Raw genomic sequence first — 18,024 nt, forward strand, 5'->3', positions numbered from 1 at the left:
TACATACTTTTAGTTTCCAAGAAAAACAAACTCATACAAATGGTTAATATTTTCTTTTTTATTGAAAAACATGTCAAACATGAAATCAAACCCTAATAATTACATATACAACACAGCATATTCACAATTGCTGATATAATACAATATTCACAGCTGTACTTATGTAAGATCTAAGTGTCTGATGGCTGTTGTTTCTGCTCTTCACTTGCTGCTGCGTCTGCTAGATGTTCTGGGAAACTGAGGCCTTTCTCCAGAGCGTGGGCTCTCCAGCGCTCGTCATCCGCCTCGTGCGTGAGATAGCGGTATCCCATCCGCTGCTCAAACTCACGCAGGTCACACCACATCTGGAAGTTCTGCAGCAGGAGAAACAGATGAGACATGCACTCAATGTCCTGAAATGACTTCAACCTGAAACGATTTTGGAGAAAGTCCCCAGACCTGAAACCATGGATGACCCATGGCTTTGCCGACACTGAACCTGCGTCTCACCACCACCTGCAGCAGGTTATTGATCAGGTTCACCGCTGAGAGAGAGAGAGAGAGAGAGAGAAACACGAAACAGAAAGAACTGAACCACCCGAAGCCTGATTGCATCTTTTTATCGTTCACAAAATAAATAAATATTAAAAAAGGTAATTTGGTTCTTACCCTCCAGGGAGATGAGGGACCACGGCTGGCGTGGATACATGAACGAAGCATTAGTGATCTGCTGATTGATGTCCTCGTCCTCGTTGAAAGGGAACGTCCCACTCAGACTGACGTATAAAATCACGCCCACGGCCCACATGTCCAGAGAGCGATTGTAACGCTTGCTACAGATGACCTCCGGAGCCAGATACGCCGGCGTCCCGACGAGAGTGTGCCTGAACGACTTCTGCCCGATGATGCGAGCGAAACCGAAGTCACACAGTTTGACCTGAAACAGACACCACGTGTGATACTTTTATGCAAAGTGATCTACATTCAGAACAAGAGCACAGAATTCAGTCAATTTCATTGCACAAAAATATTATGCATTGGGTTTTTGCATTCGCTATAAAGCTTAAAAGCAATACCTAAACACCTGCATCTCTACATGCTTTTCTAGACTTGACTTTAAGAGTAAAGAGCCACACATGACAGTATCAGACCTGAGGAAATGGTTCAGGTGAAGCCAGCAGCACGTTTTCTGGTTTCAGGTCACAGTGTGCGACGTCCCTCATGTGCAGGTACCGCAGAGCCTCCAAAACCTGCAACACCCACCACAGACGGACAGGTCAGCACACACCACAGCACGACTACAGCTGGGTAACTGGGAAGAACATTTGAATAATTAAAGAATTAATGGAAAGATTCCCCTCTGTTTATTATTAGCATGATCTGTACGGCTCCATGAAGAACCTTTAACATCCACCGAGTCTTTCCATCCAACAAAAGGTCCTTTGTAGTGGAAACCGATTCTTTAGATGAGTAAAATGTTCTTCTCACTAAGAAAGCAGTGTCGTTTTTAGTAAGAACTGGTTACTGAAAGAGTCTTTGAGGAACTAAACATGGTTCTTCTATGGAATTGCTACAAAGCTCGCTTTGTTAGCTTTATTTCGTGCATGACCTATAGGAAGTGGAGGAATGTGAAACTCACGCACGACAGTGATAATAATCAGAAATCTGTCTTGAGCAGTAAATCAGAATATTAGAGTGATTTCTGAAGATCATGTGACACTGGAGACTGGAGGAATGATGCTGAAAATACAGCTGCGCATCACAGGAATAAATTACATTTTAATACATATTACAATAGACAATGGTTATTTAAATTGTTAAAAAGTTTCACTATTTTTATAATAAAAAAATACAGTCTTGATGAGCTTAAGAGATGTAAAAAATTAAAATGTAAAAACAACCGATAAATAATGTCCTGTATAAGGTGTTCAAAAAAACATTAGTTTTTTTTTTAAATCAGCTAATTAGAAAAGAACAAGTTTAATTCAAGTTTACTTGTATAGCGCGTTTCCGGATACAAATCATTGCAAAGCAACTTTAAAGAAAATACAGTTTCTACAATATTTAGTAGTAGTTTATCAGTGATGACTGTCAGTTTATGTGCATATGACAGAAATGTTAGGAAAAATTAATAAAAGACGTAGTCAACCAGAGGATGAACATTATTTACAGCAATAATTATATGATGCAGTCACACTTGAAGCAATATTTGGTTGTTCAGTGTGTTGTTTCAGGGCTAGCATCATCTGAGGTCCTGAGTTTTACCTGAGTGACCAGGAAGCGTGTGGTGCGTTCAGTCAGACGTCCGTTCTCGTGAGATAAGATCATCTCTAACATATCACCGTGGAGCTTCTCCATCACAACGAAAGTGTATTCCTTTGTCTTAAACATCCCTTCTAGATTAATGACTCCTGGATGAGACAGTCTCTGAAACACACACACACACACACACACACACATCAGGACGATAAAACAACAACAAAAACAACACAATCGTTTGAGTTTTTGGGGGAAATGTCTTCTTGAACTCTTACCTGCAATATGGAGACCTCATTTTTGGATTGTTCCTCCTGTTTAGTGGGAAATCTTGTTTTATCGATGACTTTAATTGCGACCGGACGTCCCGTGTGTCTGTGAGTGCCTCCGTAAACCACCCCGAACTGACCCGAGCCCAACACCTCATCAGAGAAGATCTGATAGAGCTCACTGATGTCCTGCAACACACACATTCAGACGCTCCAATCCCTCTTTGAAACACTGGTTATTTCAGAAATAGTTTTATGATAAATAACCAAGTCTCACCTGCGTCTCCTCACTGCTCTTTCCATCACCTGAAAAGAGAGAAGGTGACATTTTATTTGACATTATAGACAACATGAAAGATGTAGTTGAGTTTGTTTCTTCACTTGTTCACCACTGGATCCTCTGCAGTGAATGGGTGCCGTCAGAACGAGAGTCCAAACAGCTGATAAAAACATAACAGTAATCCATTCGACAATCAAAATCCACCCACAAATTTGTTTAGAGCTGTTTTGACTTTTAAACTGCGCAGAGGTCTCTCCTGATTCAGACAAAATGACTTTTCACTAGAAGAAGTGCAATTATGAATTATGGACTTGTATTTTAACCAGAAGCAATACTTTAAAGTAAAAAAAAAAAACTGTAGAAATGGATTGGTTGCTTACTAACACAAAGCTTTTCACTTCTCTAGACATTAACTGATGAACCGGAGTGGTGTGGATTATTGTGATGTGTTTATCAGCTGTTTGGACTCTCGTTCTGACGGCACCCATTCACTGCAGAGCATCCAGTGGTGAACAAGTGATGCAATGCTACATTTCTCCACATCTGTTCTGATGAACAAACTTCTTGAACAGTCTGAGGGTTTGGAAATTATAATTTTAGGGTGAACTAAGAGTATATTTATAACTCCTAACCGGTGTCGTTCGTGGTTTGGCACACGCTGCCCTGCACCGGTCTGAGGGCCTGACCGAGAGCCGACTCCCACGACGGGCCGTCCTGATCCGCAAACACACAGTACACCAGAGATACGGTCACCAGCTCGAACGAGTGTGAGCTATTGCCTGTCAGCACCGGAACAGTGAGCTGAGCCGGACCTCGAACCTGCAGCACCTCTGACAGAGAGAGCTCCTGAAATCAAGAACACAGCGACATTAAAAACTTAATGACGAACACTGCGTCAGATGTTGCTCTATTTCTCATTATTAAGGGTTAAAGGTGACATGACGCATTATAAACACTCACAAACCTTATAGTACTTATTGCTGATTTCATTCGGGAACATGGTGATACATTTCCCATCTAATACCCAGTAGTGACGTTTTCTCTGAAAAGAAAAAATATTTGTAATATATATATAAGTAAAAAAAAAACATACATATATATATATATATATATATATATATATATATATATGAATAAGAGTGTCTCACCAGTGTGTCAGTGTTGGTGTGATGGATCAACCAGCCTTTCTTCAGCACTCCACTGTTTCTTCTCTTGCTGTGTTTGACCGACTGCACCACTCGCATCAGAGGGATATTAACACTGAAACACGGCCTGACACACACACACACACACACACACACACACAGAGGTGAACACCTGAGCTCAGTCTGCAGCTGCTCTGATCAGGTGAGATGTGGATCCTTACGCATTGGGCGTCTGCAGCGGCGTCACATCTGTGACCGGCGGGTCTTTATATCGCAGCTCTTCATACAGATCGTTCACTGACACCACCGTCGAGTTCTCATCAGACTCACAAGACTCTGAAAACACAGTACACTCGCTTAAAGACCACAAAAGACAGAAATAAAGACATTGCATTCAGTAAAATCATATTATACAATGTTTTACAGCACCAGTCATACAGAAAGAGGGACACAACAAGACTCATACTATGTTATTATACTACACATATTTTAGACATTTGACATCGTATTTATTTATTTATTTATTTTCCATGTGTAATTTGTATATTTATTTATGCATTTTAAACTATATTTAACTGCTATATTCGGCTCACTTAGGCTACATTAATTTGATTAAAAAAAACTTTTTCAATTTAAAATATCTGTAAGGTAATATATAAGGTAATATTTCTTAAAATATAATTTATTCTTTTGAAGGAAAGCTGAATTTTCTGCATTGTTACTCGTGTCTCCAGTCTCACATGATCCTTCAGAATACACTGAACTTGAAAACAGTTGTTGCTTTATGTTTTTGTGGAAACCATGATACATTTTATTTTTCAGGAATCAATAAAACATTATATATATGTCTTTCAATCAATTTAATTCATCCCTGCTGAATAAAAGTGTTATTTCTTCTTAAAAAAATAATAAAATAATAGATTTTTTAATGTCCAAGAATGCACTGATTTATGCAAAATTGAGTAATTAAGCAAAATAACAGACTACCTTTAATTAATGCTGATGTAAAAAAAAAAAAAAAAAAAAAAAAAAAAAAATAGTATGTCTCTATAGTGGTGGACTCAAAAACTAAAACATCCTAGAAGTAGGAAGAAAATTATTAAAAAAAAAAAATCTAACTGACCTTCTCCGTTTGCTTTCTCACCCCTGCATTCAGGAGGAACGAGAGTCTCACACCTGCGATGACAGTTAAACTTACAGTCTGGAGAGAAACACAGAGAGAAAGGAAGATGTTACACTGAGAAACACTGCTGAAGGAGCACCAAAACAACTCGTAGCCAATCAGCAGTAAGGGGCGTGTCCATTCATGATGGGGGAGGGGCTGTTGCATAGAATGTTCATCATTTGGGGGCGGGGCTAGCAAGATAGGGGTGTGGTCCTGTTGGTTTGTTTTACTGATTTAATAACTTTCTCAGTATCAATGTTCGAGACACAACTATGTGTTTTCTTTCATGCTGAATGTTTTGAGGTGATCTCTCACCGGAGCACTGCATGCCCTGTCTGAAGAGGCCCTTGAGCAGCCGGAAGCAGTACTGGCAGACCGTGGGTTTGGTGTAGGTGTGAATGTGGAAGGTGTGCGGGACGCGCGGCTGGGCCTCCTTCCCCTCCGACAGCCCCACAGACACCGGCACGTCGGCCCAGGACGGAGGACGCGAGCGTGAGCACGGCGGCTTCGACATGCTGATCTGAGGGAGAAAACAGAGGTTTTCAGGGAGCATTTCAAACCCCTCGCTGGAACATGAGCGTCGGTTGGGATCGTCACCTCCTCCAGACTCCCGCCCGTGTGACTGGAGAGCGACGGGGTGCGCGGTCGTCCGGGGGGAAACAGCGACAGACTCGGGCCGCAGCGGCGGTACACACGAGAGCAGTCGTTGGGCAGCTTAAACGCACAGCGCTTGTGGAAATCCAGACCGCAGCCTGCAGAGAGCAAGTCAAAGAAACTCTCAATACTCCATCCCAAATTCACAATTTCGTCATGAAAACCGGGAGGCTTGTGGCTGTCCCATAGACTGTCAAATAAATAACACGAAATAAACAAAGCTTTTATGGGTTTGGAACGACAAGGGGGTAAGTGATTAATGACGAACATTTCATTTTGGAGTGGAGTATCTTATAATGCAACACAAATAGTATGGCACTAAGCAAAAAATTGAATGTTTTAAATAAAAAAATATTTATAAATAACATAATACATTTAAAAAGTATAATAACTATAAATACTAAAAATAAGCAATTAAGCTATATAACAAAACGCAAATATTATGTATTCATCTTTGTTTTAATGCATGTTAATTACTGCAAATTTCAGTGTTAAACAACTTAATGCAACTAAAGTAAAACTACACATCATGCCCTAGATGGCATTTAAATTACTGTTTATACATAAAATCAATACAGTACAAATTTATATTGTAGTTATATATAAAAAAAAGATCAATAAATAAATATGCATTCAAATATAATGTAACTTCAGTTCAATAAATATTTTAAGTATTAAATAAATGAGCAATTAAGTAATAAATAAATCGAAACATTAACAACAATGCAGAAAATAATGTCATAGAAACTAAGCAAATCTAATAAATGTAAATGCATGTTCTAAATATTATAATTATATTATAAATATGAATATAACTAAAGCAAAAATATTAGAATAAATATTATATAATAATTAAATTAATAGATAGATGGATAAACTCTTCATAACAACAAATATATTGTTTTAAACAAGATAATATGACAAAAGGAATAACAAACATCATGTCATAAAAACTAAGCAAAAATAAATCAAATAATACATATTTAAGAAAAAATATAATTTATTATTATGAGTATATTAAATAAGAAACATCAATATCATAATAATATAAATATTAAGTGATAAACAAACAATAAAGCAAGGGTTAAGACTTCATTTTACTGCATTTTAAGTATTTAACGTAGTCTTACTTTTAAAAAACAAACAAACAAACGTCTGCACACCATTGGCTCCAAAGATGCAAAACAATTTAATAATGGACTTCACACAAGGTTATGTTTCGAGTTCACAGGCTCTTTTCGTAAGACAAGAGTCTATGGCGCACTGACTTTTATTAGTTTTTCTGTCAGGCACCCACTTTTGGGCATTTTTTGCTTTTGATGTGCGTGCAATGGTTTTGTCTTCACGTAGTCATACCTTCACATTTCAGGCCCTGTCGGACGAGTCCCCATAACATCTCACCGCAGTAGTGACAAAACGTAGGTGTGCGATACGAATGGACAGCCAAAGAATGTGGGCGGTACTTAGTCTCAGTCACTGAAGTCGTTCCTATATGAATCAACATGATTGACAGCTGTCAGCATCATCTGCAGTGATAAATAATGTGTGTGTGTGTGTGTGTGTTGACTGACCAGCGAGCACCACCTCCAGCAGATCTCCATCCCGTATTTCTTGTTTCTCAGTGAGTCTCTGTAAGATTTGTTCTGTGTTCGGCTCATGTCTGAATAGCAGCAGCTTCTCACCGAGACCCACCACACTGCACTCCGGAGCCTTAAACACACACACACACACACACACACACTCAAACATTAAACACACACTGGCTATTTGATCTGAATTGAACTCTGGAGTGCATGACACTTGCACACTGTCAAAAAGATGCAAATGATTTTAAAAATGACAGAAAAGTATAATAAATCTAAATGTAATGTGAAATATCATTATGCATAAAAAGTAATAACAAACATAGTCATAGAAAGTAAGCTAAAAACGTAAAATATAATTAGATCGTAAGTACACCGTGGCAGCGGTCATGACAGCACTTCAGTAAAGCCCTTCTTTTGTGAAGACCGAAGAGTGTAAAGACAATCGATAATCTCTTTTTCCTCCTACTTGTTTCATTTCTGTTTCAGCTTTATAACCATTTCTCATTGTGTGTTTCCAGATCCCTACTATCTCTACCACTCACAAACCACGCATCACACAATGTAGACAGCACAATCTTAACATCCTGCACACTTTGCACGATCAACATCTTTTGATGATTCTGGATCAACATTACTTTCCAGAAATACATACATAACCCAATCCCCACCCCTAAACCTAACCCTAAGCATAATTTATTCCTAAAATCAGAGGGAAATGATAGCTGATTAACAAGAGTGTAGAAGCACTGAATCCTGATTGTAAGCCTAAAACTGAGATTTCCTGAAAAGTGAATCCTTAATTCTGATTGGTTGATTGGAATGATGTTCCAGGATCAACAAGGATGTTGATCCAGGAACATGTTGTACTTGGTGAAATCACGCTCACCGTCTGCTAATACACTACTTTCTTTTTCTACTGGTCTCTGGAATTGCCAGTCTGCTGCTGTAAACAAAGCCAATATCATTACTTCTATTATTAGTCATTCAAAACTTAATCTCATGGCCCTAACAGAGACCTGGATCAGAGGACACTGCTACCCCTGCAGCACTCTCCAATAATTTCTCATTTTCCCACTCCCCCCATTTGACTGGAAGAGGTGGAGGTACTGGTCTGCTCATCTCTAATAATTGGAAATGTAATCCTTTACCATCTTTGGGTATCAACAGCTTTTTGAATCTCATTCAGTTACTGTTACCTACCCTCTTTAAATAATTTGTTTAGTTGTCTATCGACCCCCAGGACCACTAGTTAACTTTTTGGATGAATTAGATGTGTTGCTCTTAACTTTTTCTGAGGATGGTACTCCCCTAGTTATGCTTGGAGATTTCAACATCCATCTAGATAAACCTCTGTCTGCTGATTTCCACTCTCTGCTTGCCTCTTTTGATCTCAACCGAGTGTCAACTACTGCTACTCACAAACCAACTGGACCGTATTTATACACGACACTGCTCTCGTCGGATCACTTCCTCCTCAATCTTAACCTCAACAGGGTCCCTGACACATCACTTGACTTACCCCTCCACACGTCATCTTTCAATGTAACCTACCCTCGCCTTTACCCTCCCAACTATCTGCAATGATTTCATCTTCACTTCCTTCCTATAAAATGTTTGCATCTTTTGATACTAACAGTGCTACTTTCTGCTCCACTCTTACATCCTGTTTAGACATTGTTTGCCCCTTATCTTCCAGGCCAGCCCGTAACACCCCCTTGGTTATCTGATGTTCTACGCGAACACCGTTCTAAGCTTAGAGCTGCTGTAAGGGTGTGGCACAAGTCCAAAAATACTACTGACCTTATTGTGTATCAGTCACTCCTCTCTTCCTTCTCTGCTAATGTCTCCACTGCTAAAATGACATACTACCATAACATAAATTAACAATTCATCTATTCAACTATTGCATGCTTTTAAAAGAAAATCCTCACTTCTTTGTCCTCCTCCTCCCCCTCCTTCTTCATCTCTAATAGCTGACACCTTTGCCACATTTTTCATTAATAAAATTAAACCCATCAGTGCACAATTTTCCACCCCAAAATCAGTCAAGCTCCTATCACCAGCATGCATACCCTCATTTACATCCTTCTCTTCACTCTCTGAGGCAGAAGTCTCCAAACTCATCCTTTCTAATCATTCTACTACTTGCCCACTTGATTTCTCACACAGATCAACCTCCTTGAGAGCAAACAATCTGGCTTCAGAAGTGGACGTTCTACTGAGACTGCCTTGCCCTAAGACTGGCAAGAGCGGAATCCAAATCTTCAGTACTTATCCTGCTTGATCTGTCCGCTGCTTTGGACACGGTTAACCACCAGATCCTCCTATCAACGCTACTGGCGAAAGGCATCTCAGGAACCACACTTCAGTGGTTTGAGTCTTACCTATCAGATAGGTCCTTCAAAGTATCTTGGAGAGGTGAGGTGTCCAAGTCTCAACATCTAACTACTGGGGTGCCTCAGGGCTCAGTTCTTGGACCACTTCTCTTCTCTGTCTACATGGCATCATTAGGTTCTGTCAGTCAGAAACATGGCTTTTCATACCACTGCTATGCTGATGACACTCAACTCTACCTCTCATTCCATCCTGATGATCCGACGGTAGCTATTCGCATCTCAGCTTGTCTAACAGAAATGTATTGCTGGATGATGGACCATCACCTTCAACTCAACCTTGCCAAGACAGAACTGCTTGTGGTTCCAGCAAACCCATCGTTTCATCACAATTTCACCATCAAGTTAGTCACATCAACCATAACTCCTTCAAAAACAGCCAGAAGCCTTTGAGTTATGATTGATGATCAGCTGACTTCATCCGACCACATTGCTAAAACTGTCCGATCCTGCAGATTTTCTTTATTCAACATGAAGAAGATCTGACCCTTTCTTTCGCAACATGCTGCACAACTCCTTGTTCAAGCTCTTGTTCTGTCCAGGCTGGACTATTGCAATGCCCTCTTGCAGGTCTTCCAACCAGTTCTATCAAACCTCTTTATATTTTATATATATAAAATATTAAAATATTTTAAAATACAATTTATATAATAAATAATACTTTTGCATTAATCTTTAATGCAACAAATGCAATACCAATCTTCATGTCAAAAACAAACAGACAAATGAATAAATGAAATCATCATAACTCAAAAATACTGTTTTAACTTTCATAATACAACAGAAGTAAAACAAAACATCAGGTTATTGATAAATAATGAAGAAAAAGCATCAAATTACTTAAGACTTCTAGCATTCTTTAACAAAGACTTATACTACTAATTTATTTAATTTAAAATATTTTTGAATGCATTTATGAAATTTTGAATCAAGCTGGTTTTAAGAGCTTGTGCTAGATTGTTAAATTAATATCAGAAATTTGCCCCTCAAGAATACAGCAAACACTGAAAAACTACTCAGACACACACATGCACACACACAAACACCCAAATGTACATGCACACACACACACACACACACACACGTGTACACGTACACGCACACAGTGTGAGCAGACCATTAAGCACAGAAACTCTTTGTCATGTCTATTCTCTTCTACATTGCGTAAAATATCTAATATAATCACAACCACACACCCATGCAGACCCCTGCTGGGCACAAACACTACTTTAAGAAACATGTACATTGAGTCTGTGTCTGAAACCGCAGGTCTAATCATGGCGATCAGCATCATCAGATGAGGGTGAAAGTGGGTCAGATCACGTTGGCCCTGTAGCGGCTGAACTCTCTCATGCTGACGGATCTTAAATGTCAATCATTCGCTTCTCAATTCCAACGGATGTGAGTCAAACTGAGACTCTCCTCAATAACTCACACCTGATATTCAATCCAAGGACTGTGAACTCTGAACACATTAACTGTATTAAAAACATAAGCTATTTTTTTAAGCTAACAGTATTGAGACTACAAAATCATGGAGTGCTTGTGCCAAAGTAAATTGTTTACATGCCTAAATAAACGAAAGTGGGGTAAACGTTTAGCAGCTGCCACATGTAGTTCTGCAAGATGTATGTTAAAGATCACTTCATCTGGAAAACATCTTCTGTGTACAAACATCTGACAGACGTCTTTAAGATTTCAGTTTTGCATGCATTTTAAATCATAAACATCTTAAAGACACCTTCTAAACGTCTGATAGAAAACGTCCTGTAGACGTATTGCAGATAAACATACATAAAAAAAAAAATACATCTTGCAGACATCAAACAGACGTCTCTGTAATGTTTGTGTGCTATCAGGGATGTTCTCGTCTATATGCGAAACTTTGCAAAAACGCCCAGGAATCTTTTTTGCTTTAATGAATATTTTTTACAAATTTGCATTATTTATTTATTGATTGATGTGAATTGCAGTGATAGGGGGCAATCTTTTAATGATCGCACTAAAACTTTGGGATTACAGGGTTGTGGGGAAATACATAATAATAACCCTATATTTTGTTTTAACATCTATTTCAAAAATTACTTCATTAGCTCATATTTGCAGCTTCTTGGTACCGCAACAGAGCTTTCTTTGTACTTTAGGCCTTCCTCTTCCACATCAGCTTCAAACAGCATTCAACTTCCTGTTTGAGACTAAACACTGAAGAACGTCTGAGAACCCCACCGAACACACTCACTCTCAACCTGAATGCATGACAAACAGACAAAAAAGGGCGAAAGTAAAAGCAGATCTCAAAGGAAAAAATAAACTGCTTGCTCGATGATACTTTAACGATAAGACTTCGGGGTGTTAAAGCCACTTGAAAGGTCAAAAAATTTGAGAAACGCACAATCAAACTGCATTTCCGTTCCACCCTGTTACACACGACTCAAGAAGCTGGTCAGGGTGTCTCTTTGTTGTGGTGCTGCGCAGATGTGAAGTGTTTACCTCATTTTCAGATCACTGGAGCTTCTGGAAACACTGTCAAAATGGGATACGCTTTTACTAGCGTACAGTGTCTTTACCTGCAGAAGGGTCGTTCACAAGCTTCATGTGCACTGAAGATGCCTCATGGCTAGCATTCCCCTGATAGCGCACGTACATCACGGAGACGTCTATTTGACGTCTGCAAGACGTATCTTTTAGCGTCTTTTCTCATCTGTGATACGTTTATAGGATGTTTCCTATTGGATGTCAAATAGACGTTTTTCGAAGATGTTTATGAGTTAGAATGCATGTAAAACTGACATCTTAAAGACGTCTATGAGATGTTTGTACACAGAAGATGTAGCGATCTTTAATAGACATCTTGCAGACGTATGTGTGCTGTCTGGGTTCTAAGCTAAGCTAAGGATCGTAGGCAGTGTTTTCTCTTTTTTAAGGTAACCAGGTATTTCGATGTGAGAAACCACTGGAAACGATTCAATGCATGAGTGAACTGTCTGAATGAATCAAAAGGACTCATAAACAATTTAAACCTTTTTTTTCAAACAGTTTTACAGATTAGATCAAAAGTGATTCATTTTCGAATCTGGCATCGTCTGATTTATAACAGTTGATGGTGAAATGTTTTCAAGTTTAAAAAAAAACCCGGAAGTGAGCTATTTGCTTCTAGAGTGCTAGACTTTTGAGAATAGCCGCTCCTGGAAAATATCTGATGCTAAAATAACAATATTTTCATATAACCGTATTTCTGAAACAACTGAAATTTAACATGCGTTCATGAAGGTCAGTCTGTTTGTGTGTATGTGTGTGTGTGTGTGTGAGATGATCCTGTCCCACTACAGTGGAAACGATACCATAAGGAGGTCAAGCTGAGAAAAAGGTGTGTTTGTGTGTGAGTGAGTGTGTTAGGGGAAGAGTCTGTGGTTGGAAAGTTACATGCAGATGCTGAGAACCACAGCGGACAAACAGAGAGGCGGCCGCAGGGGGAGAGATGCTGAAGGAGGGCTTAGCTACTGACGAGCGTGCGCGCGCGTGTGTGTGTGTGTGTGTGAGAGAGAGAGAATGTTTGAGTAGCACCCAATTCAGTAGCATCTCAACACACACTGTCTTTTACTTCCTCTTCTTTCACAGAAACAAAGAGGTGTGAATTCTTTAAATATTTTTTTAAAACAGTTCATAAAAAAAGTGCACACCAAGGTCCCATCCTAAGACAAGCATTAATATTGATCATACTTGCATCTACCCAGGACAACCTGGACACCGCACGACAATCTGCTAAAAATCGCTCTGAGCATCTTAGTTATCACTTAGCAATAACCTTGCATCCATCCGGAACAACTTAGCAACCTGCTAAAACTACACTGAGCCACTTAATGACCTCATAGCAGCACACTTAAAACTCTGATAAAAATTGGCCAGTGACAGTCAATAATCAAGGACTGAACTGAAGGTGAACTCAGACTGCATGTTGGTTTTTATGCACCTCTTGTGAACCAATCATTGTTTAAACCACCAGCAAATGAATGAATAATGTCTTTTTACGCACTAAGGCAGAAGATACAGTACATCTGATGAATCCGTGTGGCCTGCTAACGTCCCTATTTAAAACTGAAAGTCTTAAAGCAATGAAAAGGTGCTTTTGTTGTTGGAGCGAGAGACTACTGTCCAGGCGGCTGTGTTGCAGTGGTTTGCTTGGACTGTCTGTGTGAGCTTGACCTTTATGACTGTGGAAAGCATCCTTACTGAAGTCACTGTCAGTAATGCTGCCATTAGAGTGGGTGTTTTCTGACACTGCATGAACGTGCAAGCACATACTGGAATAGTTGACCAAATATGTCAATTCTGTCATCATCTATCCAAAGTGTACCTACATTTAAATTGTAAACGATATCAAATGTAGCTCTTAAATCTCAGGCACATTCACATGCATTCAGAACGTGTTGCACCTGATTTGACGTTTGTGTGACAATTATTTTCAACATTCAAAGCTATTGTATTGTATTATAATCAGTGCTGGGTTCATTACAGATTACAAAGTTAGGTACTAGTAATTAGAGTATACTACATTTCAAAATGCATAATCATAATCAGATTACAGTTACTTTTTATGGATTACATGATTACATTATTCAAGACTTTTGGCGTGTAATGTCATTGCTGTTAATGTTTGTTCAGATAATGCAAATGTTTTTGTCAGCCAAACCCCTTAGACATAAAATATTTACTTGAAATATCTCAGAGGAAGTTCATATTTCAATAACTGAACGACACATTTTCATGTTTAAAGTTCACGGATGTTAGTCAATGGACACATTGAAATGCAGGTAAACTAAATTCTATTTTCAACGTTCAACCGTTTAATTTATTTAATTATTAGCTAACTCACAAACCCAACTAAAAGAAGTCTAAAAAAGCATTATCTAAAATTAGCAACCCAGATTTAGTTTCTAAGTACAGTTTTCATCGTGTAATCTGTAATCAGTAACGGATTACATTTGTAAGTAATCCACAAACTAGTGCATTTTGAGCTTGAGTGCCCCATTCACTCAAATGTAGCAGGTATGTTTTACTGTGAACTATTTTTTAAAAATGTTAACGTCACCATTTCAAAAGTTTTAGTTCTGCAATACCTTTCTCTCAATGATTTCGGCTGCGAGATGCTTGGCCTGCTGGAAGCTGAGGCGTCCCTCAGGGATCCGTACGTCCTCTTTGAGAAGCCCAATCTGAAAGTGGACACGTATGGGCCCCTGTGTGGAGGACTCGGGCCCTATGGACAGCACAGAGAAAGAACCTGAGAGAAAGAGAAAGTTAACTCAGATCAAACGGCACTCCTTTAGACATTCACAGGTTCAACACAACATACCTGCACCCATCCTGTTGGTTCTCGAAGCTTCTTGTAATTGTACAACTGTTTTAACGCATTACTGCAATAACTGTTCCACTAATTGGTGTATTATTATGTACAAATCCTCATTAGAAAGTCTTTAAAAGCTTTGGTGTCTGATGGACCCCAAAGGCTTCCTCAAGTGCAAGGCAACAACTGAAACTAGCATCAACCTGCCTAGATAAACATTAAGATTAAAGCTTAGTATAGTCAAGTCCGAAAGAGGAACTTACCAGAAACATGACTGATGTCAATGCTTTTTGGGCGGTGGTTTGAGTTGGCAGCCATCTTCTTCACATTGGTGAGTTGGAGCTAGCACACTTAGCAGCCCTGTTTCAGACACTTCTGCCGCTGCTCTGGTTTCCTTGTGCGAGAGCTTTGGCAGATGAACCACAGGCAGCTGAGACAGGAAGCTGACGCTCAGACTTCAGCGTTTCTGTTTGTGACGTGTGGGTCTGACGTGCTGCCCACCAAACACATCGAACATTATCTGATGAACTTTAAAAGTGTGGGAAACTCGAGGCAAACAGGCCAGCACTGGGGTCAACGTCTCTTCAGTCCGCACACAGGGGGTACTTTCAGTTTCATTTTGTGTAAATATGTATCGAATCACTAAACTTTGTCTTGTGCTAAAGAGATCCAACTCCATCCAACCCTGATGATAACCAAAAAACACAAAATACATTTAAACAATAAGGGATGGATGGAGAGACAGACAGAGACAGATAGATAGACAGATAGACAAACCAATAGATAGATAGATAGATAGACCAATAGACAGATAGATAGATAGATAGATAAATAGATGGATAGATAGATGGATAGACCAACCAACAGACAGATAGATAGATGGATAGACCAACCAATAAATAGATAGATAGATAGACCAATAGACAGATAAATAGATGGATAGATAGATGGATAGACCAACCAACAGATAGATAGATAGATAGATGGATAGACCAACCAACAGATAGATAGATAGATAGATGGATAGACCAACCAACAGATAGATAGATAGATGGATAGACCAACCAACAGATAGATAGACCGACCAACAGATGGATAGATAGACCAACCAATAGATAGATAGATAGATAGATGGATAGATAGACCAACCAACAGATAGATAGATGGATAGACCAACCAACAGATAGATAGATAGATAGATGGATAGACCAACCAACAGATAGATAGACCGACCAACAGATGGATAGATAGACCAACCAATAGATAGATAGATAGATAGATGGATAGATAGACCAACCAACAGATAGATAGATAGATAGATGGATAGATAGACCAACCAACAGATAGATAGATGGATAGACCAACCAACAGATAGATAGATAGATAGATGGATAGATAGACCTACCAACATATAGATAGATAGACCAACCAACAGATAGATAGATAGATGGATAGACCAACCAACAGATAGATAGATAGATGGATAGACCAACCAACAGATAGATAGATAGATGGATAGACCAACCAATAGATAGATAGATAGACCAACCAACAGATAGATAGATGGATAGACCAACCAACAGACAGATAGATAGATAGATGGATGGATAGACCAACCAACAGATAGATAGATAGATGGATAGACCAACCAATAGATAGATAGATAGACCAACCAACAGATAGATAGATGGATAGACCAACCAACAGACAGACAGATAGATAGATGGATAGACCAACCAATAGATAGATAGACCAACCAACAGATAGATAGAAAGATGGATAGACCAACCAACAGATAGATAGATGGATAGATAGACCTACCGACAGATAGATAGACCAACAGATAGATAGATGGATAGACCTACCGACAGATAGATAGATAGACCTACCGACAGATAGATAGATAGATACATGGATTTGCAATGATAGACAGACAGACCGATAGACAATGATGGATGGATAGAATAGATAGATAGATGGACAGACAGAACAAAAAATGGTTGGATAGATAGATAGATAGATACATGGATAGACAGACAGACCAACAGATAGATAGATAGAACGAAAGAGATTCTCTTTGACTGTCAAGGCCACATAATAAAGACACACGCAAACATGTGTTTGGTTTGAAAAGCAGAGTTTATTCTGAAGCGTTTATTAAAGCACACATGAGGCTGAAACACATCTGAGGAGGAACACTACAGAGCTGCTCGACGCTGATCTGGGCTCCTTCTAACAACACTGTGATTCATGAGGAGGACAGGGGGCGCTGTTCTGAGATCAGCCGGTGGAACTGCAGCACAATCTAATGTGGCGAGAGGAAGGCATCACAAATCAGAGGAAATCCTGACAAACAACACATTCATGAGTGGTGTAAACACAGCATTAATAAACCACACACCTGTCTGTGTTCGAAGCATGAGGAGGATACTTACACAAGTGGGTGTTTTTGTGGTCGTGAGTAAGAAAAAAAAAAAAAGAATCTGTATTTTACAATCAATAGTGACATTCATATCTATCGTGTCAATTCCTTGCTCCAACTTCATAATTTTCTTCACTTTAACATCACTCGAGCACTTTCTAGAACCATTCCTTTTGTTCAACTTAACGAAACGTACTTTTTGCAATATATTCCATTCGAGGGAAATCTCACAAAAACTGCCAAGAACAAGCTTGTCATATTTCACCGCAAAAACCGAACCAAAACAAAACGATAAAACTGGATTCAACTAAGAATATTTTCAAGGAAAATCAAGAACATTTAAAGGACACTGATGACAAATAAGCTCATTAAACCACTAAAATCTCAATGAAGTATTACTGTAGCAAACAAAATCAATGCATAATGTCAAATAAATTATACTCCAATGATGCATTTGGGGTTTTTAATGTAAAGCTATAGATAAGGGTGTGTGTGTGTGTGTGTATATATATATATATATATATATATATATAT

General features: G+C 39.0%; 1 protein-coding gene across 1 annotated transcript; it reads right to left on the reverse strand.

The window, feature by feature from the left end:
* Positions 1 to 107: 107 nt before the first annotated feature.
* On the reverse strand, positions 108 to 15,593 carry LOC113073178 (serine/threonine-protein kinase D3-like). The gene is made up of 18 exons (XM_026246055.1): positions 15,332 to 15,593; positions 14,845 to 15,005; positions 7,320 to 7,458; positions 7,105 to 7,236; positions 5,692 to 5,846; positions 5,410 to 5,614; positions 5,053 to 5,130; positions 4,151 to 4,265; positions 3,933 to 4,056; positions 3,749 to 3,826; positions 3,417 to 3,630; positions 2,782 to 2,810; positions 2,514 to 2,693; positions 2,245 to 2,406; positions 1,131 to 1,229; positions 649 to 916; positions 439 to 524; positions 108 to 353 (listed from the first exon to the last, which is right to left on the reverse strand). The coding sequence occupies exons 1-18, from the start codon at positions 15,384 to 15,386 to the stop codon at positions 171 to 173; spliced, it is 2,463 nt and encodes an 820-aa protein (XP_026101840.1). The 5' UTR covers positions 15,387 to 15,593; the 3' UTR covers positions 108 to 170.
* Between the last annotated feature and the right edge of the window lie 2,431 nt (positions 15,594 to 18,024).

The sequence above is a fragment of the Carassius auratus genome, unplaced genomic scaffold, assembly GCF_003368295.1.
Source record: "Carassius auratus strain Wakin unplaced genomic scaffold, ASM336829v1 scaf_tig00011539, whole genome shotgun sequence".
NCBI classification, from domain to species: domain Eukaryota; kingdom Metazoa; phylum Chordata; class Actinopteri; order Cypriniformes; family Cyprinidae; genus Carassius; species Carassius auratus.